Below are 26,111 nucleotides of genomic sequence, written 5' to 3'. Positions count from 1 at the left end.
TTGAAAAATTGGTTCTTATTCTTCTTATTCTGTAAATTTAAAATTTTAAAATTTGCAATATTTTATTTATATATAAATTTGTAATTTTGTAATTTTTTTTAAAAAATATATTACTCTAATTTATTACAGTTAATTTTCTATAAATGCACCTCTTAGGATTGGAAAAAATTTATAATTACAAAGGATATGTATTAATAAAGAATATTAATTAAAAGGTCATATATACTTAAAAAATATATATTTAGGAAGAAAATATATTTATAAGTGATGCATTTATGAAAAGTTAACTATAATAAATTTTTAAAATCAAGATTTTTTAAGGATTTTTATTAACAAAAAAAGTTTCATTAAGAATTATAAAAATTTTATTAATAAATTTAAATTTATAAAATTCTTAAAAATAAAAAAAGTATTTACTAAAGTATTTTTTTAAATAATCTTGTATTTTTCTTAAAAAAAATTTCCTAATTTTTTAGGAATTTTACAAAATTTGGAATTTTTTTTTTTAGAAAATAAAAATACATGATTATATTTTTTAAAAATTTTTATAAATTTTATTATAAAGAATTATTAAAAAAAATTTAACATATAATTTGATTATCTTTAAAGTATTATGAGTATTATTTATTATTTGTATTTATATACATTAGAGTATTTGGTATATGGTGCAGCAGTTACATGATGTTAATCAGACTATTTCTTTTAAATAATATAGTATATTGGTAATAGTTTTATTTTTCCAATTCACATAATATACTTTCAACATACAAGTGGTCTAAAAGTATTATTCTTGAGTTTTGTCATTGATCTTGTATTTTCATTAACATTGGTAATGTAATTATTGTATTCGTTGGAAGATTGTTGAATTAAAATACACTCACATAAGTTTTATACAAAAAAAAACTATGTAAAATTTTGAGGATTAAATCTCAGTTAATATAGTGTTTAGTATCCTTTCCTGTCAGGATAGATAACTTAACTCTGATACATTAATGATTTATCTTTGCACTGTTAATAACAGCATTAAAGCAATATCATCATAAATATTACATTAGCTGACATGCTCTTCACATATCACTTAGGCTCTCAAATACATCCACATTAAATCATGTTCGCAGTACCACCAACTGAAAATTCCCAATTCGATATAAAAACTCCCATTATTTCATTCTTTTCCAATTAGAAATGTTTTGTAGATAGTTGAAATTTCACTCGATTACATCCATAGTAAATTTCGGATACGTATTCATACGCAATAGTCTTGAAAATTCATTCAAAGATACGAAGCTTGGGTTATTCAAGTTAGTAGGATCAAATAGTCTTCCTAGAATATTTTTTCGCACAATAATTCAAGTGAATCAGCTACAATATTCAAATGATATTCGTAACAAACATTACTTCAAAATATGGTTTCAAAGGACAAAAACATGTATCTAATCATGATGAAGGTTCATCATATTCCAAAAATATATTTCAACCATCAACCCTAGCTTGACTGCGGTCTGTAATATTATGAGCTTGAAGTCAGCATCACCAGCGATAAGCGCCAATACAGCAGGTATACTATAATCCCATCCATAGAATGCCTATTCACGTAATCTAAACAGAGTTGATCAAAACGTATTTGTGATCAAAAGCACCAACAATGTATAAATCCTTCTTGGATCCGGCTAAAGACCTTACTATAAAAAAAATGGTTCCATTATAATACAGAATAAATGAACGATTATGCCAAAATACGTTCACTCACATCGACTAATTTATTATGATTCACCGGTAGTGACAAGTTGATCTACAATATCATGAATGTGTTTTTAAATAGTGTTTGGCGATAAGAAACACAAAAAATGAGAGGCAAACCATTTACCAGTGATAGCGGATGGTAATTATAAAAAGATTTTTTTTCTTAAGTTTTTTTGTCAGTTCGATTGAAACAATCAAGTAGAATTTATCATCGTGCAAATTTATCGATATCATCTTCGGTAGAAATGTATAAAGGCTGGATATAACTTTCCAAATTTTCATTCTAACTATTTTAACCGCTTTAATAATTTAATTTCATCTCTACGAAAAAGAAGTTCCTTTAATTTGCAACAGTAATATCCTCAAAGTTGATCAAATATTTTTATTGTTGGTGAAAAATCATTCTATAATAATTAATAAAATAGACTCTAGATCTCTAGATAGACTCTTAATCAGTAAAAGTAATTTATCATTACGCAAAAAAAAATTTACCCGATTTCCAGGTATTTATAATAAATATTATATTACGTAATTTTCGGTTATATACGATTGGCCAATGTGACTTTGCGTGAGATCGATCTACTTAAAAATAATTCTTCCTGTTATGAACGTCAACTCGTTTGAAAGAAACCAGTTTGAAAAAAGTATTTACGAATTGATGCTCTGGACGAGACTTACAGATGAGATATATTTTTTTTCGATGTGCCATAGAAACATGTATCACATCTACAAGCAGATCAAGTAATCTATTTGTATTTTGTATCAATAAAGCGAATCTGGTCAGTCCGGTATTCGATTCACCTATACTCATTCATATTTTTTCATGTGAGTGGGCATGCATTGGAAAAATATTATTCTTTTTGCAAAGCTTCTTTAACTAAGTTAAGGGAATCACATAATATTTTATACTCTGGCGGTCTGGCCTTGAATGTAATAAGCTGCACCTTTGCATATTCTACTGTCTCTACATGTAAAAATAGTCTTTTTAACTCGTGTATGTCCCAGTCATGCTGAATCAAGAATGTATGAAAAGGGATCCTTAGTGAAATACCCTATTAAAATATAAATTAAGGGTGGAGATATAATGCTTCCAGCAGGCCTTAATCATAATACACTGTATTTTACTTTTTCTTATTATATGCGATAGTTCTTTCACGAGAAACTATGGATATCATTGATTTTTTACAGCACAAACTTATTTATATTACAGTTATAAATAAAGTTATATTAATTCGCTAATAATTTATTAATTTTAAAAGTAAAAGTTTTATTTTCTTCAAAATTGCAAATTCTTTATATCCTTTTACTTGCATATTTATATTATATATAAGAGTACATATTAAATAAAATAGAATTGAGCGAATATTTTTATGTCTCAATTCACTTTTATTCGTTTATTGGTTTTATAATAAATAATTGCGTTTGACACCTATACTCCTATAGGATTTCATGGAAAATATTTTTAAAATTATTATTTTGTATCAAAAATGTGAAATTATCCTGCATTTTAGAAAAAAATAAATACGTCGTAGCAACATTTTAATAGTGTATCAATCGTGTTAGAACCCATTAAACTATAAAAATATATAACAATGAATTATTGAATCATGAACTTTGATAAATTTATTTAATTTACAGTTTAATCAGTGGAAAGATATAATAGATGTTAGATGAATGTAAATAATTTTGTAACCTTAAAGAAATCATTATTAATTTTTATATAAATCATTTTTTCAAGAGATTTGAAATTTTACAACGTCTAATAAAGAATAATAAATATTATTTTTATATTATAATGATTAACTCTTTTTTTTTAAAATCTTAATCATTGCTCTAGTTGCATTCCCTCCGGATCATTTGGTATGAATTGTGCATCAACTTGAGTCGAAAACTATCTTAAATTTTATTACATTCTTTATATATACTGTATATAAGTATATATACTCCTTATTTTACAGAAATATTTCATTCAAATTTAATAATTCTCTTTGCCCAATATTATACGTACTCTATTGAGGTCATTTATATCTAATGTATTCGAACGAATAAAAGTGATTTTCCTTTAAAAACAAGACAAACAGCTCGTTTACTTAACGGTAGTATTAATTATGGGATTTCGTGACAAAATATTTGTAATTGTCACTCAATACGGGAAAATTGGCAGTTGGTACGCCAAGTTCTCTCAAAGATAATGCTATGATAAAAAAAAATTATAATAACTATTTCTAACCTTTTTTTTTTGATAGATTTACGTGACAGTTGGCTCACAGTTGCCTTCTCCACTTTCAGTAACGACTTCCACTTCCACTAATGTAAAATTTCTTCTCGGATCCATTACTCCGCTATATCAATTATGCGCATCACACATAGCTACTGTTATAACGACAGAGAATTCTGGTGATGGAAGAGCTGTAGTGGTTAGGTTAGCATTAATGAAAAATAGTGATAATAATGATGGAGATCAAGATGAAGAAATTGGAGACAAAGAATTATTTAATGAAATTGAATCAATGGTTAAAGAAAGTATAGTTTGGTGATAATTCTTCTATCTTGGAAATGCATGCATGACGAGACTAGTTTACAATATTTATTTAAATAAAAGAAAAAGATCTTCAGTTTCTTCTAACGGGTTTTTTTTGAACTCCAAAATTTGATATCTCCATCTAACTTTTCTAATTCTCCATCAATTGGAAACCTTAGCCAGCATAAATTGTTTATCGATTGTTATCATATTTGGTGACAAATAAATCGTTGGAAAAGAAACACTTTGGATAATAGTCAAAGTAGTGTGAAACTAATAGAGAGAAGAGTGTGAAGTGGAAAATAAATACAAGGAAGAAAGAATATAGAGCTTATGTAAGGAGCTTATCTATTTAGCAAAGACGTCGACATCCTTTAAAAGAAAAAGGTTTAACACTTAGATAGACATGATTATATCAACATGCGTTTCAAGATTCGCCCTACGTCTCATCGTAAAAGTCACAATCTGTTTCCTACAAGAATAATCTTTTCCAATTTATTTCTTTCCCAAATTGATTCAATCACGTTGTTATAGGTAATCCAAGTGCATGTAAAAGGAGCTTGATTCGTGATTGGCCTTTTTGCTTTCTTGTATAATCAAATTTGAAGAATGATTCATTTTATCAAATTAGAAATAACATAAGCTTCATTAGCATTTATCGTATTTACAGTATTTCATAATGTAAAATATTTTCTGCGGATCATATTATCATAACATCGTATTCATAAGCTTTTTTTAAAAAAAACCCTTAATTTTCTAGAGAAAAGTCACGCGAATTATGGTTTATTTAATATTTATTCCAAATAAATCCTCAGGATTAAACCGAGCTATGAAGGGTAGGCTTCTTATGGAACGAGCGGTTGTCAATTAATTATAATTAGAGTTCGTTACAACGTATTTATACCTCTTGTCGTTTTTCTACATGTAATTAGTCACATTGACCATCTTTCTTGAAATAAATTAAAACGAGCACAAATTGGTATTTGTGATATTATTGATTTTTCAATGCTTCCAATTGGCGATGCGGAGGGAAAAGTTTATTATTGATAGTTTGTACAATGTAATTAATTCAATGTAATATATAATTTTAAATTGAATTCTTAAACCACTTTGTTAAAGAGTTTGCCTAGAAGAAAATAATGCGCCACACTTATTTAATTTAATAGGTTTAATAGGTCGGGCCGCATTTATAAGCCACTAACTAATAAATGCAACACCTTTTTTCCTTTATATACAGTCTTAATTTTAAAAATAAAAAACCTGTATTTGGAAATAATAGAACGTTTATGGTAGAATTATCAAAAGTAAGATATCAATAACAGATAAGAAGATTTTACGTTTAACCGTTGTAATTATGGCTATGGCAAAAATATCTTCAGTACTAAGGGCTTATCAATTATCATATCCAATAATAATCAATCCTAAGATATTGGCTTCTCTCATTTAACAAGCCTCCAGCCAAGCTTTGAGAGTGAAAAAATAGCATCGCCATAAAAGCCATTTAAGCCGCGCACAACTAATTGTTGATCTTTGATTCGATGAATGGAAATATACCAGATACCGTATAAAAGACGGGATAAATTTCATTCCCCATTATCTAAAATCCTTTTACACTGTCATCTTTAGTAGTATTGGAAAGTACTGTACTAACAACATTTGATAAATTAAAGAGGGAAATGATAATTAGACGAAAAGTGCATTTAGTTTTATTACTTTCTGTAATATACATATATCATGTGATCGCTATTCCAAACTTAGATACACGTGCTACATCGGAACCCACGCCAAAGATTATCGGAATTAAAAATGATCATTATATTGATGAATTCGGTAGACAGAGATTCTTTCGTGGACTGAACGTTGTATGTAAAGACCCTTCACCATTATGATATCCAAAGAAAAAAAGTTATATAAAACAATATACTAGTATATTCTTCATCAAAGAAAATGTTTAGAATATTTTTTTTCGATACTTATTTGGTTTTGTTGAAAGGTTTATAAAGGATTCCCATACTATCCTAGAATTGATGCATTTGATCCTGTAACTTCGTTCACCGAAGAAGATATGAAGGTTTGACCTTTTTTTAATACCGTACATGCTTATGCTTATGTCCAAAACAGTTTGATCACTTCCTAAACAAAAACATACTCTGCGACTAGATTTTGGCCAGTGTTAATATGAATGTTATTAGACTTGGAGTTCTATGGGCTGGCGTTGAACCAGTACGAGGAAAATATAATGAAACTTATTTAAAAATCATAAAAAGTATTGTAGACAAGTGTAATTTGTATGGAATTTACGTGCTATTAGATTCTCATCAGGTAAACAAACCCTTTTGTCTTTTTAATTTTTTTAAAAAAAAATTTAATAAATTTTTTTTTATTGGTTATTAATTTAGGATGTAATGAGCGATAAGTTTTGTGGAGAAGGTGTAAGTAATTAATATGCATACGAAGAAACGATCTTTTCATTTGGTTAAACCCTTAAATTTGTAGTTTCCAAGATGGGCAGTTCGAACAGAAGGTACATGGCCGTTTCCGATACCTATAGGACTAACAGCAGCAATATATGATCCTATAACAGGACTTCCAGATAAAGTAACTTGTGGAAGAGTGAATTGGGCATTATTGTATCTCTCACGTGCAGTAAATGTGGCATGGCAGAGATTATATGATAATTATGATGGTTTAAGAGACGCATTTGCAGCTCAATGGGCAAAAATTGCATCAATATTTAAGAATAGTAACAATCTTCTTGGTTATGATTTACTTAATGAGCCTTGGCCCGGAGATACCTATAGTAATCTTGGTCTTTGGTTACCAAGTGGTAAGACTTGTTCCAAAGAATTCAATAATATCTTCCTTATTTAAAATGCTAACCAACATTAATTTATTTCAAAGTAAATACACGTACAAATTTAGGTCCATTTTGGGATGCAATTAGTGCCGAATTGCGCAAAGTTGATAATAATGGAATTGTATTCTTTACAGGAGTAACGTGGGATTTGTTCGGTAATAACTTTGATCATGTACCAGGAGGTCCTATTTATCAAAATAGAAGTTCATTTGGTTATCATTATTATAAAGAAGTTAGAATAAAGCCACCTAATATGGATTTTCAAGTTCATTTAGAAGATATTGGACGAACTGGTGGTGCATCAATGGTAAATTAAACTCAATAGTTTCTTTGCGTAATTTAGTAATGATTTTTTTAAATTTGGTTTCCACCTTATATTAGCTAACAGAATTTGAAGCAGCTTATGATAGTGGGAAAAATCTTCCAGGGTTGCTTACAATTATACAAGCAGCTGATAAATACTTACAATCGTGGATAGGATGGCAATACAAGGATTTTTTTCCATTAACAAGACAATTACCTGGTGATGGTTTAATTGATCCCAATACTGGACAAGTAAGGCCAGATGTTGCAAAAATATTTTCTAGAACTTATGCCGAAGCAGTTTCAGGAAATACTCTTAGTATGGAATTTGATGAAGAATTTAAATTAGTTTATGAAATCAATCCATCTATAAAAAAACCTACTGTTATAAAAATTCAAGAAATATATCATTACCCAAATGGGTTTATTATAAATATTTCCCCGAATGGTAAAGTTGAATGGAAAAAAAATGGAAATTCTATTTTAGTAAGTCCTATTAAAGGTGCAAATATTCAGAATGGCGAAGTTATTACTATTAGTATTAGTGCAAAATAACATTTATTTTAAATAATAATAATAAATTAGACATTCATTTCTAATGACTTTTTTTTTGCGCAAAATACACTTTTGTACATGGAATAAAACATTTAATAAATTCATCAAAATTCATGTTTTGGGATTTGACAACATACCACTATAGACGATCATGTTACAATTTTTTTTACACAAACAATTTATTCACTTGATCATACAGAGGTGAATTAACTGGTTTATACCACAGAGACTGACGTCCCGAATACAATTTTGAACTATTGATAGACTTTTTTAGGCTTATCAATAAGGAAAACCATTATTTTATATTTATTTCTCTTAACCAAATATTATCGGATTTTCACCAGCAATTACGCACTGCATTTCGTCATGACGTTAATCCCCCATGCAAATCGCCTCCCTTGTACCTTTGATACTGCGGAAGATAAGCAAACTAACTATTTTGTGAAATATTTTTAGGGATTAATGTATAGAAAAAATAGGAAAGCTTTGGTCCCAGAGGGACCTTTTTGATCGAAGGAGCCGGGATGACTTCATGATTAGCATACACATCCAAATCCCATATGCGAATTATTGATTGTCAAAAAAAACTATCTTTATTCGAATATTGTTTTGTTAGTATGATACTAGCGTGAACAGAAAAAAATAATGCAAAATATTCTTACGTCGCACAGCCCCTATTCTTCGGCAAGAATTTTCCCGATATCGTACTGCGCATTTCAGGTGATCACTCTTTTTTATGGTATTTATTACATTTTCAGTTACAACTTCACATAATACGCATTCGTATACATTCAGTTAAAAAAGATAAAGCGTGAAATCTAAGTGAACTTTATTATTTTTACATTGTATAGGAATCATACAAGATTATAGTGAACCTATATTGCTGAAATAAACTTCTAAGTTATCATTTTTTTGACTGATATAATATAAATGCATGACAAATAATTAATATTTCTTGTAGAAATTTCGGTTTGATTTTTTTTTTGTACCTAAATAATAATCCAAATTTGACATTTAAAAGTAAGTAATCAATTAATGAAAAACTGAATATAATTATTAAAATGGCTCACATTCTTCTCCCAAATTGATATTCCTTTGCGTTCCCTCACAATCCATTCCTTTGTGATATTCAATTCTCTTTCATTTAAGATATAAAATGATATTCTTGCCTTCCCAGTGAATCCAACTGAATAAATTTAAATTGGCAAACCACTCACTATCTCTTTATCTTCAACTATAGTATCACATGTGATCTCAAGGGTATTCATTCAGGACCCCGGATATCTCCAAAACAGGTCATAAGTCACACTTTCGGCAGATTGGCCCATTTTTCAGGGGCCCAAAAAATCGTTTTTTGTAAATATCTCGGCATCCAGTGGTCCAATTTTGATGAACTTTTTTTTAAATTGTAGAGCTAAATGAGGGCTACAAAATAAAAAAAAGTTCATTAAAATTGAATTACTGGATGCTGAGATATTTACAAAAAACGATTTTTTGAGTTTCAGCAAAAAGGGGGGTTTTTGGCCAAAAGTCCATTATGACCTTTATATTAGATATCCGGGGTCCTATTCATTCTATAATAAACAGAATTGGGTCCAGTTGTATGTAGTGTATTTTATTATTGCTCTTGATGTGACCTGATCCCCCATAGGGAATAGAAGTACAGAGCTTAAATTGATCTGATACTTTCACAGGGACAAATGTTTTGTACAAAGATCAGTAGGTTCGTGTTTATTAAGTGAATTTAATATACCCAATTTCCAAAACTCGACCTTCCAATTGTAGTCGATAGCTTCCAATAATGTTCCATAATAATCACTGTCTCTGGCAATTAAAACCAATATACCAGGACTTTCTGTGTAAATCATTTTGGCAATTTTAAGTGTGATGAAATTGTCGACACCCTTTTCTCTGCTTGCACAATTTCGTCCAAACACATTGACGTCATATCCTTCTTTAAAGATTGAGTCATTTATCAGGATTTCAGAACCTACAATGACGGGGGTAACTCACAATCACCCACAACTTATTTAAGAAGTAAACCATAATCAAAAATGATTTGATTGTAATAAAGAAGGTCGTTTAAGGGTCTTTTATAGCATATGGAATACTCTCCTTGTGCTATAAAATTGGAATTATCCACGAATATACAAACGTAGTTTGGGGATTTCGTGCCAGCTACACAGAAAAAAAAAGAGCCTTTAGCACAAGTTATAATTGCAAAAAACAGGTTGCGTTAACCAAATCTATTATGACTCACTTACCAACAACAGGTTGCTTTACGATAACGCAAATGTATTTTTTGGGCAGGTTTGATGATAAGAAGTAGGAAAGAAAAGCACAAGAAATAATTGAGTATTCAGGAAAAGGTGAAAAAATAAAACAATAGATATTAAAAGTTAAGTTTGACCATCAACTTCTTGGTCTGTGATAATATCTATGTAATTTTTAATATCTGGCAATTTCTGTTTTAAAAAAATATTAAGTTCAAAATCATTCAATTTTTTTATATCTTCGATCTTAAGAAGTGACATGATTAGTAAATATTGATTACTGATTTTTAGTTCGGATAAAAAGATATGTGTGGTTGTACAGTTTGAAAAGAGAAAAAATGGTATATATAAAGAAATCTGTTGTAGCACAGATTGGTTAATATCAATCAATTACGTAATTGGCTTATAATGGAGCACGTCTGAAATCTGTGCCAGATTGAGGGCGCATGTGCCGCGCCACATCCCTTATCACGTGATATATACAATCAGAAAATTCGCGATCATTGTGTCATACTGATAAACATATCTCCCATATCGCGCTAGATTTTTTTGCTTTTTTCTCACACTCTCTTTCAAATAAAACAAAGAACAAAGTTTTATTTTGATTTCAGAAAGTGTGGTAGGACTACTTTTTAATATTTGTAAAGTATTTTTTATTTGGTAAATAGTCTAATGGCCTAATTTATAACAAAGAAACAAAGTTACACAGCTCAAGTTGTGATCCGTTAAACCACAGTAAACAGTATGGACATCGAATCACAAAATAACCCACAAGTAAGTCAATTTTGCATACTTTTCTTCATATTGTCGAAGCTCTTTTTGTTTTAAAAATACCATTTTCTATAATATATTTAAGTTAAAAATGATTGAAAAAAATGAGTTTTTGGGTAAAATAGGTATATTGCTTACATTTTTAATTATATTAGAGTTTGTTTAATATAGAGTTTGAGTTTATTTTATGAGGATAAATATATTAATATTGTGTTTATTTAGTTTATTAAATATTTTTTTTTTTTTCCGCAGCGCATTTGCAGTTTTATTAAAGTAAAAAAATAAAAATATATACGAAGTAAAATTTCCTAATAACTACTCTAATATAATTAAACTACAAACCGGTAGTACCCCACGTGTGCACTGTCAAATGATCGTTTGACTCTGTAGGTAGACTTCGTTTAGTAACAGGTCATCTTAGCCATAAAGGCCCTATCTTTAATGTCTGGTGATCACGGGACCCAAGTTTATTAAATATAGCGTTAATTTTAATCTTAATTTATCATATATAATATTTATTAGTTCGTTATTTACATAGTAGTATTTATTTATTATTAATTTATTGTGTAACATTTAATCTTTTATTTCGTTATTATCACTTCATGTTAAATAGTATTATTTTAGTATATTTTTATTGATTATTTGTAAAATAAGAATTTTTTATTATCTTAATTAAATAGATTGAATTCTTTTTTTATTTATCCTTATCATTTGTCATTTATCTTTATCCTAGATTAATTTATAAAATTTCGTATTTATTTTAGTTCTTTCCATGGGATTCCCTCCCCGAAATATTAAAACCAATTCTCCCTCCGCATCAATCATATTTAATCAAAAACTTTAATGTTTTGCCGCCGCATAAAACTTTTGAGAATTTCAAAATTCCACAATTTGAACTAGACGCGTTCGTAGATATTAAAGATAAAAAGAAAGTACGCGAATGGTTTCTGTCATTTGAATCCAAGTCAAAAACGACAATGCCAGAATCTAAGCATTACAAAATCAAAGGAAAGAAGGTTCTTTTTCACGAGAAAAGACACTGTATTCACAGTAACTTAGTAAAAGAAAAGCAAGGAAATCCTGAGTTAAAACGCCTACAATCATCTCGATTATGAAATACAAATTGCACCGCTATGATTCACCTTAGACTAGAAAATTGTAACATTGAATTGAGCCATCCCCTGGAAGTTAATTTACGGTTTACTCATAATCATGTTGTAAATTCTGCAGAATCATTAAGCTTTTGACATGTCAATGGAGGAGTTCACGAAAAATTTTTGGAACTTTTTAAAGATGGCCACTCCCTCGCATCGGTAATGTACGCCTACGAAGATGCACTTTATTTTAGCGCTGCGGATGAGCAGGAACTTTTAGTATTACTTGCAGACCGAGCGACTAATCCCGATTACGATTACATTGCTAAACTTTTTCAAAAATATCGTGAAACAGCGCTTGGTGATCGTAATGGTACTTCAATATTTAAACGTCTAGTAGAGGTCATAAACAATTACAATAAGTTAAGTCATGGAAGAGTAATATTGCAAAAATATGATTCACACACGGAAAATACTTTATTCTTTGCGTTGTAACTAATTTAATGAGCCGAGTACACGAAAAGGTTTTACAATCTGGTGAATTATGCTATATAGACGCTTCGGCATCTTTTGAATCTTTAAATACATCACTTACTCTTCTTTATACGAGTTGCACGGTTGGAGCCCTGCCTCTCGGCTTATTTATCACTTCGGATGAGTCTGAAATAACGTTAGAAAAGACATTAAATCTACTTAAAATGATTCTCCCGTAACATGCCTTTTTCGAACGTGAACCACAAGTCGGTCCAAAGGTTTTACTTACTGACGATTCGAGTGCTGAGTGCAATGCTCTTGAACTATGTTGGCCAGAGGGTAAGGTTTTTATTTCAAATCTAATTTTTTTCTTAAATTCGAGATAACTTACTGATTTTATTAAATTATACAAGAGATCCGTCTCCTGTGCACATTCCACGTCCTCCAGGCATTTTGGAGATGGCTCCATAATTCGAAGCATCATATTGATAAAGAATATCGGGCCTATTATGGAAAAGATGAAAAAAATTCTTTATGCACTATCGGGCTTTGAAATGCATACGCATTATTATGAACTCAGGCAAACGTTTTATGAACATTATCCTCAACTACACAAGCATTTTGAGATTTTATGGAAACGCCGTTGTTTTTGGGCCCTTTCTTTCCGCTCTGAACTACATATGCGCGGAAATAACACAAATAATTACATTGAGAGGAGTTTTGAATACTAAAAGATTTAGTGTTCGCAAGAACGCAAGCTTACAACTGCGTTCAAGTTTTTCAGTTTATCACAATTAATATGGAGAGATTTTACGTGCTTCGATTGCTCAGCTTTGCGCATAGATGTCCAGGATATCTTTGACTTGCAAAACATTTTTTATGTCACGGATGGGACACCATAAATATGGATTTAATTCAAAAGACACTGGTCGAAATTAAAAAAATCGGACATATGGAAAATCGGCCAAAAATCAGACCAAAATTGACTAACATTATAAATCGGTACATCTGATTGATGCCAATCAGACAATTTGATAAAAATTCAGCAAAAAATCATTATATTTGATTGACGGCCGATTGATGCTAGTTGAAATCAAAAAAAAATGGACAAATGGCAAATCAACTTAAAATTTGCCCAATATTCAAATATGCACTTCCGATTTATGGAAAATTGACAATTCAATAAATATTCAATAAAAATTCAATAAAAATTCAGCAAAAAATCATTATATTTGATTGACGGCTGATTGATGCGGTTGAAATTAAAAAAAAAATGGACAAAATAGCAAATCAACCTAAAATTTGCCCAATATTCAAATATGTACTTCAGATTTATGGAAAATTGACAATTCAATAAATATTCAATAAAAATTCAATAAAAATTCAGCAAAAAATCATTATATTTGATTGACGGCTGATTGATGCTGGTTGAAATTAAAAAAAAAAATCTGACAAAATGGCAAATCAACCTAAAATTTACCTAATATTCAAATATGTACTTCAGATTTATGCAAAATTGACAATTCAATAAAAATTCAATAAAAATCCAACAAAAATTTGTTAAAAAATCATTATATTTGATTGACGGCTGATTGATATCAAAAAAAAAATCTGACAAATTTGTAAATCAACCTAAAATTTACAATATTCAAATATGTACTTCAGATTTATGGAAAATTAACAATTCAATAAAAATTCAATAAAAATTTAGCAAAAAATTATCATATTTGATTAACAGCTTAAAATTTGCCTAATATTGTCTGATTTATGGCACTTTTATATCAAATTGCACTGGTCGAAATCAAAACTTTTGGGCATGGAAAAATTGTCTCAATTTCAGAAGTTATTCGAATAAACGATTTTTCAAAATCAACTTATGATGTACTAAGCCGCAGCCACAGTAAAATTAATCTGGCAATTAGTTGATCTATTACCGAATTTAGACTTTATTTAAACTAAAGTTTCGAAACTTTATCTTCATCTAACTTCATTCCTAAACAAAACGGTTTTAAACGTTTTGGGATTTTTTTTTAATTTTTTATCGGAAATAATGTTCCAATTTTTAACATTTTTATTTTTTACGAAACGTTTTTTAACTTTTCATTTAATATTTTCAATCGGAACATTAGTTAACGTTCTGATTTTATTAATTTTTTTTTGCAAAACTATTACTTTAAAAAACGTTTTCTAACATTTTTTTTTATACTTTTAAATAGGAAATCGGCTCCTACTTGGATACCGAATTCCAAAGGTAAGTTTCGAAGAATTTCTTTGAAACTTTATAAAAAAAACGTTTTCTAACGTTTTTTTTATACTTTTATATAGGAAATCGTCTCCTACTTGGATACCGAATTCCAAAGGTAAGTTTTGAAGAATTTCTTTGAAACTTTATAAAAAAAAACGTTTTCTAACATTTTTTTTTATACTTTTATATAGGAAATCGGCTCCTACTTGGATACTGATTTCCAAAGGTAAGTTTCGAAACAAAAGTTTTGAAACTTTAAAAAACGTTTTTTAATATTACTAAAACCGTTTTTTTTTACTTTTGTATAGGAAATCGGCTCCAACGTGGACGCCGATATTCCAGATAAGTTTCGCATTTTCAAAACTTCTTTGAAAAAAACGTTTAACGTTTTTTTTTTTAATATTATTGTAGGAATACCGTAAAGTTTTAAATTTTCGAAACTTTTTGACAAAAATTAATAAAAAACGTTTAATTTAACGTTTTTTATTATATTTTATTATTTTTTTTTGCAGGGAAATCGGCTCCAATATGGATACCAGAATCCCGCAGGTAAAGTTTCGATTTTTCAAAACTTTTTGAAAAAAATTAATAAAAAACGTTTAATATAACATTTTTTATTATATTTTATTATTTTTTTTTGCAGGGAAATCGGCTCCAATATGGATACCGGAATCCCACATGCAAAGTTTTGATTTTTCGAAACTTTTTGAAAAAAATTAATAAAAAACGTTTAATATAACGTTTTTTATTATATTTTATTAATATTTTTGCAGGGAAATCAGCTCCAATATGAATACCGGAATTGCACATGCAAAGTTTCGATTTTTTGAAACTTTTTGAAAAAAATTAATAAAAAATGTTTAATATAACGTTTTTTATTATATTTTATTAATATTTTTGCAGGGAAATCGGCTCCAATATGGATACCGGAATCCCACATGCAAAGTTTCGATTTTTCGAAACTTTTTGAAAAAAATTAATAAAAAAACGTTTAAATTTAACGTTTTTTATTATTTTTATTAATTTTTTTTGCAGGAAATCAGCTCCAAATTGGATATCGGAATCCTGCAAGTAGTTTCGATTTTCGAAACTTTTTGACGCAAATTAATAAAAAAACGTTTAAATTAACGTTTTTTTATTATTTTTAATATTTTTTTTTTGCAGGAAATCAGCTCCAAATTGGATACCGGAATCCCGCAAGTAAAGTTTCAAAGTTTCGAAACTTTACGAAACTTAATAAAAAAACGTTTAAATTTAACGTTTTTTTATTATTTTTATTAATTTTTTTTGCAGGAAATCAGCTCCAAATTGGATACCGAAATCCGCAAGTAAAGTTTCGATTTTCGAAACTTTTTGACGCAAATTAATAAAAAAAACGTTTAATTTAACGTTTTTTTTATTATTTTTTATTATTTTTTTTGCAGGAAATCGGCTCCAAATTGGATACCGGAATCCCGCAAGTAAAGTTTCGAAGTTTCGAAACTTTATGAAACTTCGAAACTTTATGAAACTTAATAAAAAAACGTTTAAATTAACGTTTTTTTATTAGATTTTATTATTTTTTTTGCAGGGAAATCGGCTCCAAATTGTACCAGAATCCCGCAGGTAAAGTTTTGTCGAAACTTTTTGACGCAAATTAATAAAAAAAACGTTTAATTTAACGTTTTTTTTATTATTTTTTATTATTTTTTTTTGCAGGAAATCAGCTCCAAATTGTACCAGAATCCCGCAGGTAAAGTTTCGATTTTTCGAAACTTTTTGACGAAACTTAATAAAAATGTTTAATTTAACATTTTTTATTATATTTTATTAATTTTTTTGTATGGAAATTGGCTTCGATTTGCCATCCTACAGGTAACGTTTTGATTTTTGAAACTTGAAACTTAAAAAAAAACGTTATTTTAATGTTTTTTCTTTTTTTTTTTGTAGGAAAATCATCTCCAATTTGTAGAAACAAATGGGAATTAAGGAATTTAACGTATACCGGATTTGTTAGAAAGTTGGGATGATTTTTGGTGAAATTGTTTTATATGTATATGTAATATTTTAAATTTCAGAATAAAATTTACTGTAATTTGCGATACAATTCAGAATACAAATCAGAATAAATTTTTTACTACAAATCAGAATAAATTTTACTACAAATCAGAATAAATTTTACTACAAATCGGAATAAATTTTACTACAATTCGGAATAAATTTTACTACAAATCAGAATAAATTTTACTACAAATTGGAATAAATTTTACTACAAATCGGAATAAATTTTACTACAATTTGGAATAAATTTTACTACAATTCAGAAAATTTTGTCACAAATTTACCATAATTCAGAATAAATTCACTGCAATTCGGTAAATTTATGAATAATATTTTTTAAACAATTCGGATTAAAAATACTAAGCAATTCAGATACAATTCAGACATTCTGATCGGCATCGATCGGCCTGCCAATCAGAACTTTGCCTAAATTAATAAATCGGCCATATTTATCACCAAATTCAGCCTAAAATCAGACATCCGATTTCTAGCCGATTTGGACTATTTTGACCAGTGAGAGTAATGTGAAAAACGAATTTTTTGTGCCAAGTGCACAAAATGCTAATTTCTATGTTGTTAACAGTGAAATTGGAACTTGCTCTTGTCCGATTGGCATGACCGGTGCACCTTGCAAGTACCAGGATGCAGTTTCAGTCAAATTCCATTTATCAACATTCAATTTTATTCCGTCTTTGACTTCAAATGATCGTATAGTTTATGCCTATATTGCACTTGGTAAGTAACCGTATTAATCTGTTTTAATATCATAACATCCATTTACTCAAATTATTTCCTTTAGGTTATATTGCAAAAGATAGTTCTTTTTATGCATCATTACATGCAGAATTCACTTCACAAAGTTTACAAACGGAATCAGAAACATCAAATAGTAATACAACTATTGAATATGGCGTTCTATCTCATAAAGAAACAAGTGAAAATATCCAAATTGTCGATATTTCTGCATTCACAGATTTCTTAGAAGAAGTCAGAAGAGACTATCAAGATGGTGGTGCACAACTGCGTACTGCATTAGATAAATTTTCAGAGCGTTATAAAGCAGCTAAGCTGAAATCTATCTCTCAGCTAACTTCTTTTCTTTACGATCTAAACCGTGATTTAGATTTAATGGTTAATTTAAGAAGTGGTTCTATGATTCGTGTACAAGTTGAATCTGTCAAACGACGCAAAACAGAAGGGTCAGGATGTAAGTGGAAACTACCTAATACTATTAAAGATAAGGAAAATTTGGACCCACAAAATATTCCTAGTTGAAAAACAAGAAAAGCCGGTAAAAAGGAACATAGTCTGAGCAAAAACATATTAAAAAATCAGCCGAATTGAATCAAGGTTTGTTCATAATATTTATTAGCATACATTCTTCATTCTTTAACATTTTTACAAAGCATTTATACTAATTTACACCATTTTTAATTAGCCAACGTATTATTTTTATTTATGAATAACATTTTTCATAATGGCATTATGATTTACAATAAAATTTATAATATAGGCTTTCTAATTCAAAAATTTTAATTGTTTACATTTATAAATTTGAATTTTTGTTTTATTAATTTTTTAATAATTTTTTTTGACATTTTTATAATTAAATTTAAAGTTTTTTAATAATAATTATATAAAATTTTTTTTAAATAAACACAATTCTGTAACAATAATTATATTTTTATATTAAATTAAAAAAAAAAATATTGGTGTTCGAAAGAGAAAAAAGCAAAAAAATCTAGCGCGATATGGGAGATATGTTTATCAGTGCGACACGATGATCGCGAATTTTCTGATTGTATATGTCACGTGATAATGGCTGTGGCGCGGCGCATGCGCCCTCAACCTGGCACAGATTTCAGACGTGCTATAATGGACGAAAATAAATTTCTAAATTTCTCTTATCTATATTAGATGAAAAAGATGAAAAATTACTTTTTATTATATTTCAAAAAATAAAATTAATTTCTTTTATTAAATAAATTTAATATGGTGCTATTGTATACTTGACAATCATGTGATTTTATATTTCAATTTTTCTTGAATCAAAATCAGCCAATAAAAATCAAATGAACTTATCGTTTTTTTTATTAATAAAATCTATTTTATTGTTTATAGAAAATAAATAATTTATTTTTTTACTAAATTTAAAAACATAAAATTTTAAAAGCATGAAATTAATATGTTTTATACTTTTAAATTATGCAAAAAGCAAATGAAGCTGATGCGCCACAAAAAATCACGTGGTATTTTATCAGGCTTACATAATACGTTTTTTTAAGTACTTTAGTAAATTATTTTATTTATAAAAAGTTATTACAAAAATAAAATTTTCAATCATATAATTCATATAACTTCAACTATAATGATAAAAAACGCAATACTGTAACTGCTATTATTGTACATAGCAAAGGTCGTAATAACCAAAAGTTATGAGTAGATTCGAAATTTACTACACTTTGTAAATTGGATTGTCCCTTAAAATAATAAAAATCAATCAAAATCAATTATATTTGAAAATTCTGTTCTAAAATTGTTTTAAAACACTCACGTGTCATCCCTAGTTACTACAATTGCAATAACATGTACTGCACCAATAATACTTATAGCCGTAGCGGTAACATGCTATTGAACACTGGTCAGGTGTGAACCCACCGCAATAACGACATTCATCAAGTGGACTATTAGAAAAATGAGCAGAGATAGGTGGTCGATTGTCTTCTAGAAGAAATTGGCCGGTTTCTTCGATAGCGGCAGGAGGAAATTTAATGGCAGCAGGAGCAGATTGGGCCAACCAGGCCAAAGATAAAGTAAGGAATAAGGTAGTAAGAATAAAAAGTCTCAGTCTCATTTTGATAGGGCGAGATAGCGTAATCTAAGATTTTTAAATTTTTTTGTTGTATTGGGTCGATATTTCGCTAAAGGTTTAAAAATTTAAATCACACTATTTTATAGAAAAATTCCGGAGTTACTGTCTTATTTTTTTAGTCATTGAAGAATGAAGATAAGGAGTAAAATCGCATTTTACTCTCCGATTATCATTATCTGTTTATTGACAAAAGTCTTTTATACTTTATAAAGCAAAAATGTTTGTCACGATATATTGTCATTGGTGCATGATAACGAAAACGGTTACGCATGTGGGAAAATAATAATAAAACAAAATAAAGAACGTGTGATCCATAAACAAAACTCAATTCTGATTATTAATATCACAGATAACGTTTGGTCACAATAAATCCGTAGAAAAATTTTTTTAATGATTTCGCGTGAAGATAGATAAAATAACTGAAGGAATTTATCTACTAGTATTTTTTGTTTTTGCTAATATTGTAATTCAATTCATTAAAGTAATAAATTAAGCAAATTTATCTACTAATATTGTTTCCGCGAAGAAACCTTTTATTTCATTTCGGACTTATGAATGTTAACCTGGGTTCGAGGGGACACAGTAAACAGATATGGAATAAATGGTTATTGTTACATGATCTGCATGACGCTCTAAAAAAATTTCGGTAACGTGACCTGACGAATTTATTGGTCAGATATTTTGTACAACATTTTATCAGAAAAATTTTCGCGTTTTTTTTAATAGTATAAAACAAGAGTACAAGAGTTCATGTTTAAAGGGAAGTTAGAACTATAAAATGTAAAATATATGAAATGTGATTTATTTTGAACTTGTTCATTTCTAATAAAATCATGACATTTGAATTTATAATAAATATTATTTAGCCATAATTGAGTTATTTATGCAAATTTTTTAGTATCTTGATTTTATCATGCCTTCAGAATTGTTATTTTTTGTACAGCAGTGAAAAGATATGTTTTTTTATATGAAAAGTTCTATATAAAATTTACATACACTATTTTATATAATTTTAAGGATCCAACGTAAATGTGTAAAATATGTCTGTGTAGATTTTTTACTTAAAATTCAACCATATTTCATATAGTTTTAAATAAGGGAACTTACAGATATTACGTAATTATTAAAGGGGGAGAGGGGAATCTTGACCCGTCACATGGATTAATCTTGACCCACTGCATGCATGTTGTCGATCACATATATTTTACAATACACCATGAATAGGATCGACAATGTGCATGCAGGTGGGTCAAGTTTCACGTACGTGACGGGTCAAGATTCATATATTTGCGGGAGAGGGTGTAACCAAAATCTTACATTACACTTAATAATACTAGAAAACGGAAACTATTAGAACGTTTGAAGTATTCAGTATAATTACATAATTATATGATCATCAATTGCACAAAAAAAAATTGTGTCAGTAGCTGATCATATTAAAAATTCTTGTGTAATATTTGTCTAAGATATCTTACTAAAGACTTTTGTTCTAAGTCACAATATAATCAGTTTTCACTTTTAATATAATTTTTCAATAGTACTTCTTCTATCAAAATAAGTAAAAGTTTAGCTCTTTCTGCTTAAAGTTTTACTTATTTATTTATTAAAGTTTTATTGATATCACAGAGTTATACAGTTATGCACTTGTATATTATTTTTTAGCTATGCAAATTGCAATTTCAATATCAATATATTTAACATAATAAATAGTAATATGAGATCTGTAACATGTAGTAAATTTGTATATATGCAACATAAAATTTTATCCATTGATCAGGCTATAGTATAGAATGACATTGCATTTGAAATGCTTAGAAGTAGAATGTCCTTATACTTCAGATAATCATATGATTTATAAATATTATAATTTGATGAGTTATTAAATCTGACAAGAGGGAGAAGCAAGTAAGTTTATATTAAACTGAATATTATCTAATATATGTAACTTTCCTAAGTATTATTTAATATTATAAATAATAAATTGTAAATTCAATTTACTTTACAATATTTTATAGTTAACCTGTTTTAAATAAAATACAAATCATATTGGTAATTATATGAATTGATTTTTATTTTTATTTAAATTATTATCATCTTGTTGATTTTTTGTTTTTTATTTTTGTATTTATTTTTAGAGTCTTTTAGCACTTTTAATTTTTCAATTAATGCTAATTATGCAAAATATTGATTATTTTTTAAGATACAAAATGTTTGTAAAATTTATTTATTTTATTTATTATTTGTTTTTTTTTATATTTAAATCATAACTTTTTAAAATACTTATTATTATAAATAATTTTTAAAAGTTATGCATCAGGAATTAATTCTAATATGTAGATTTATATGAAAAAATATATGTAAAATTTACATAATTATACTATTCTATGTAGTTTTAAGAATCCAATATAGATTTTATATGGATTTAATTTTATATGTAAAACTAAGGAATGGTAATTATTAGAAATTCAGAGTATACTTTTCGTCAAAATGACAAAATACTAATTAAATTTATTTTGACAGACGTAATGTATTTTGACAGACGTAATTAATTCATAGTAATTTTATAATAAATAGTGAATTGGTCCGTTCACTGAAATACGACGTAATTAATTAGCGGAGAAGTATAATTCAGAGTAAAAAGTGAAATCATTAACTTTAATTAAATTTAATTAAACATAGGTAATTTGAATTAAAAAAATATATATCAAAAAAATAAAGGATGTTTTGTCATTATAAAATTCAGGTTAAATAAAATTATATTATATTACATTTATTTTTGTTACAGTTTGTTTATTTTTCAAATAAATAGAAAATTGAATAAATAAAAAGTATAATTTTCTGATTATTAAAAATAAACAGTATATCATAATTATTAAATAAACAATTTTTATTCACATATATAAATAAAAAATAATATGTAACTAAAAGAACTAATACAAATAGATAGCTATTAACTTACACAATAACTGTCAATAAGCGAGCAGATAATAAGACATTTGTAAAATAGGACCCCGGATATCTAATATAAAGGTCATAATGGACTTTTGGCCAAAAACACCCCTTTTTGCTGAAACTCAAAAAATCGTTTTTTGTAAATATCTCAGCATCCAATAATTCAATTTTAATGAACTTTTTTTTATTTTGTAGCCCTCATTTAGCTCTACAATTTAAAAAAAAGTTCATCAAAATTGGACCACTGGATGCCGAGATATTTACAAAAAACGATTTTTTGAACCCCTGAAAAATGGGCCAATCTGCCGAAAGTGTGACTTATGACCTGTTTTGGAGATATCCGGGGTCCTTGTAAAATTAACACAAATAGTATATAGTTTTTTGTTTGCTTTAGACTAATAATTAATAAATTTATATAAACTTATATAAATTTTAAACTCAAATAAAATTATATGCAATTTTTAAATAAGTATTATATTTAAGCAAATTTATTGTTTACTTTAAAATATTATATACAATTATATTTTTTATAGTTATTAAATTTTACTACTAATTAGTAATCATCTAATGATATTGAATAAAATCATTTTAATATTGAATTTATATTATTTGTTATATTTATTGTATATTGATTTAATTTTAAATAATATAATTTTCATCCATTTCAATCTTTAAGTATTTCAGATCTAGTATAAAGTAGCAATTCATCATCTCATCAATAAAAGTTTCTAAATTTTCATACTGATCTTTATCACTTGTAAATCTTATAATGAGAGTGATTAATATTTCAATTAAATTTAATAAGAATAATAATGTCATCAGTACTAATAATTATTCCAAATGAAAATATTATAAAAAATTTGAGTGATTTTTGAATAGTTAGAAAATTGAAGATAAATAAGTTTTTCAAATATAAGTTAATAAGAGTAGAGATTATATTAAAAGAATAATATAAAGAGAAGTGGAGATTTTGGCATTAGATTAGAAAAGGTTAATGGCAATAATATAGATAAAGAGAACTACCTTATACATAGATATCTATTGTATTTTAATAAAATATTTAAGTCCACCACTTTCAATTTCTAAAGTTTTAACATAATTTTTTAATAAATTATTGCTAATATGTGATATTTAAAGAACTTAATAACAGTATTACAAATAGCTAAAATTTTTGTAATAATATTATGATTTATTAAAAAAAACAATAAAGTTTAGTTTTAATTGATAAATTTATTTATATTATCTTTTATTAAACCATATTGCAAGCAAATTTACCTAAAATTTCTAAATTAAGATAAATGATACTATAAAAAATTCTTTAATTTTGACCAGATTATTACATATTTTGCAGCAAAATTGATATGCAGCTGATCATTAAAATTGGATGAGAAATTAACAACAAAAATAGTATTAGAATTTTTATATAATAAAATCTATAACAAGAGAGTGGAGCTTAAAACGCAACTCGCCTGGAATACCAAAACCTACAATCCCTAATTCATCCGAAACATCATCAAATCCACTAACACCATCAACTATCGAAAAACTCCCATCTCCAGACCTGTAACACCAACTATCCCCTTCTTTTTTACAAAATGCGAATGGGATCAATGTTACTATTAATTACGGCGGAGGAACGGATGAGCAGGAGAGTTAGAATGTTTTTTTTCATTAATGTAGAATCATCAATAGAGAATTTTAGATTAGCTATTATTTCATTATTTTCATACCATCACTTTTATGGGTGGTAGATAGAATGCTTTTTATGTCTTTTCCATAGCCAATTTGATCTGCTTATAGTCAAGTAAAAAAGAATTCAGCTACTTGGATTTTTAGACGTATTGTGTATTATTTGCCAATATTAGTTTTCTAATATACTGCGCCTATAATTTATGTAAATAAGATCAATTTATACTACATATTGGTTAACACATGTAGAGTAAAAAAACCTGATAGCAGGTATACAAATGCTTTATTAATATATGTTTTGAAATTCATGTGTAAGAAATTCACCGTGTCCGGGCTCGTCAAAATTGCGCAGAAGAAATGGCGCAGTATATTATCAAACCTTTCGTTTTAAGATTTCGGCATTACATAATCTTTTTCATCCTTAGTTAGAACAACTTCGTTCATACATAATAACTTTAAAAAAAACCCGATGAAAAATCACGTGTGCGTTCCGTTTCGGAACGCGTACATCATAATGGAAAACTTTATTATCACATTAATTTATTAATTGTTGCACTATTATCATTTTCTATTAACAACAGCACCAATTGTAATTAATCACATAATGATTTTTCTCTTGATATTGATATTAAACTAACCATATTGTATAAATATGTGCATTATGTGATGAATATATATGAGAATTGTTCTGCCGTACAATATCAGTGATTGCATCATCGTAACACCATTTGTACTCTTCTTTTGTATACTTTTCTTCCACAACCAAAATTTTGCACCACAGTGCAAGAACGTCATATCGGCCAATTTAAAATTCAGCCGCAGCAGTGCCCGTATTTACGCCATTCTCTTGCATTCAGGTATTAAATCAATGGCTCAGAACTCGGTGATCCAGGGCATGGTGATTCTGGATATGGTCGTTCATCATTCACTTCGGCACAAGCATTTTCATTCTTTGCCTTCTTTGCCTTTTTCAGTGTTGACATGCAACCAGATAAATGCCGCTGACTTATGTCTCGAGGTCTCTTTCGGCGCCTGGCTGTTTTGAATGATTCAATAGTCTGTTCATTTGCTTGTATCACCTTTAATGTTTCTTTAATCACAGTCTAACATTTATGACATTTATGAGCATATGTTTATTGATAAAAATTGCAATAACAAATTCAACTAACCTTTAAGTTCAGAGCAGATGCTAGTATTTTTAGAACATAAGGAAAATTTTCCGGATTATTCAGCACACTTTTCCTATTCCAATCTACTTTTTTCATTAACTTTACCAGAATATCCTTAAGGACTTTAGGTAACTTCAAACAAGGAACTTGGTTCCGTGATCATCCGTCCAAACACTTCCAGCTTCGCCTGCTCCAAGCTCATGTTTGTCACCATTAGTGACAGATCCTACGATCCAGTCGCCCCTGTGACCCATTTTCGCCTCTCAGACTTTCTTTTCATATTTTTTCGAGAAGCTGTTACCAAACTTGTACTCTCGCCCCTTGATGTTAAACATTGTCAGATTCATCAAAGTATACAACATATAATTTTTAAAAATTACCTGACGATCGGATATCACATTAATATCACCGAAAGCTTGGTCAAAGATTACACTCCAAATGTGACAATTGAACCAATCATGTCTTTCATGTTCCCACCTTGAATTTCTCGAACTCTGAAATAATAAGTAAATTTAGTTGATCCCGCCGATGCATCTAAAGAGCTTTAATAAAT

The 26,111-nt window shown here is 28.1% G+C and overlaps 7 protein-coding genes across 7 annotated transcripts; 4 read left to right on the top strand and 3 right to left on the bottom strand.

The window, feature by feature from the left end:
* Positions 1–3,851: 3,851 nt before the first annotated feature.
* Positions 3,852–4,280, top strand: OCT59_026893 (uncharacterized protein; the record flags this gene model as incomplete). The annotated part of the gene is made up of 2 exons (XM_066136568.1): positions 3,852–3,875; positions 3,990–4,280. 2 exons carry the CDS (start codon positions 3,852–3,854, stop codon positions 4,278–4,280), a joined length of 315 nt encoding a protein of 104 aa, XP_065993044.1.
* A 1,660-nt stretch (positions 4,281–5,940) lies between these two features.
* Positions 5,941–8,109, top strand: OCT59_026892 (uncharacterized protein; the record flags this gene model as incomplete). The annotated part of the gene is made up of 7 exons (XM_025317777.2): positions 5,941–6,126; positions 6,258–6,335; positions 6,425–6,586; positions 6,664–6,696; positions 6,761–7,091; positions 7,166–7,428; positions 7,503–8,109. The coding sequence occupies 7 exons, from the start codon at positions 5,941–5,943 to the stop codon at positions 7,977–7,979; spliced, it is 1,530 nt and encodes a 509-aa protein (XP_025177663.1). The 3' UTR covers positions 7,980–8,109.
* A 4,230-nt stretch (positions 8,110–12,339) lies between these two features.
* Positions 12,340–12,612, top strand: OCT59_026891 (uncharacterized protein; the record flags this gene model as incomplete). Its single annotated transcript, XM_066136567.1, has 1 exon — positions 12,340–12,612. One exon carries the CDS (start codon positions 12,340–12,342, stop codon positions 12,610–12,612), a length of 273 nt encoding a protein of 90 aa, XP_065993043.1.
* A 106-nt stretch (positions 12,613–12,718) lies between these two features.
* OCT59_026890 (uncharacterized protein) lies at positions 12,719–13,075 on the bottom strand (the record flags this gene model as incomplete). Its single annotated transcript, XM_066136566.1, has 1 exon — positions 12,719–13,075. The coding sequence occupies one exon, from the start codon at positions 13,073–13,075 to the stop codon at positions 12,719–12,721; it is 357 nt and encodes a 118-aa protein (XP_065993042.1).
* A 4,415-nt stretch (positions 13,076–17,490) lies between these two features.
* Positions 17,491–18,151, top strand: OCT59_026889 (uncharacterized protein; the record flags this gene model as incomplete). Its single annotated transcript, XM_025310871.1, has 2 exons — positions 17,491–17,611; positions 17,676–18,151. 2 exons carry the CDS (start codon positions 17,491–17,493, stop codon positions 18,149–18,151), a joined length of 597 nt encoding a protein of 198 aa, XP_025177665.1.
* A 1,007-nt stretch (positions 18,152–19,158) lies between these two features.
* Positions 19,159–19,830, bottom strand: OCT59_026888 (uncharacterized protein). The gene is made up of 2 exons (XM_066136565.1): positions 19,431–19,830; positions 19,159–19,336 (listed from the first exon to the last, which is right to left on the bottom strand). Exon 1 carries the CDS (start codon positions 19,728–19,730, stop codon positions 19,440–19,442), a length of 291 nt encoding a protein of 96 aa, XP_065993041.1. The 5' UTR covers positions 19,731–19,830; the 3' UTR covers positions 19,159–19,336; positions 19,431–19,439.
* A 5,037-nt stretch (positions 19,831–24,867) lies between these two features.
* On the bottom strand, positions 24,868–25,747 carry OCT59_026887 (uncharacterized protein). The gene is made up of 2 exons (XM_066136564.1): positions 25,559–25,747; positions 24,868–25,492 (listed from the first exon to the last, which is right to left on the bottom strand). The coding sequence occupies exons 1-2, from the start codon at positions 25,652–25,654 to the stop codon at positions 25,250–25,252; spliced, it is 339 nt and encodes a 112-aa protein (XP_065993040.1). The 5' UTR covers positions 25,655–25,747; the 3' UTR covers positions 24,868–25,249.
* Positions 25,748–26,111: the final 364 nt, after the last annotated feature.

The sequence above is a fragment of the Rhizophagus irregularis genome, chromosome 7 (assembly GCF_026210795.1).
Source record: "Rhizophagus irregularis chromosome 7, complete sequence".
NCBI lineage: Eukaryota > Fungi > Glomeromycota > Glomeromycetes > Glomerales > Glomeraceae > Rhizophagus > Rhizophagus irregularis.
The sequence above is the reverse complement of the archived record's forward strand: the minus strand, read 5'-3'. Positions and strand labels throughout refer to the sequence as shown.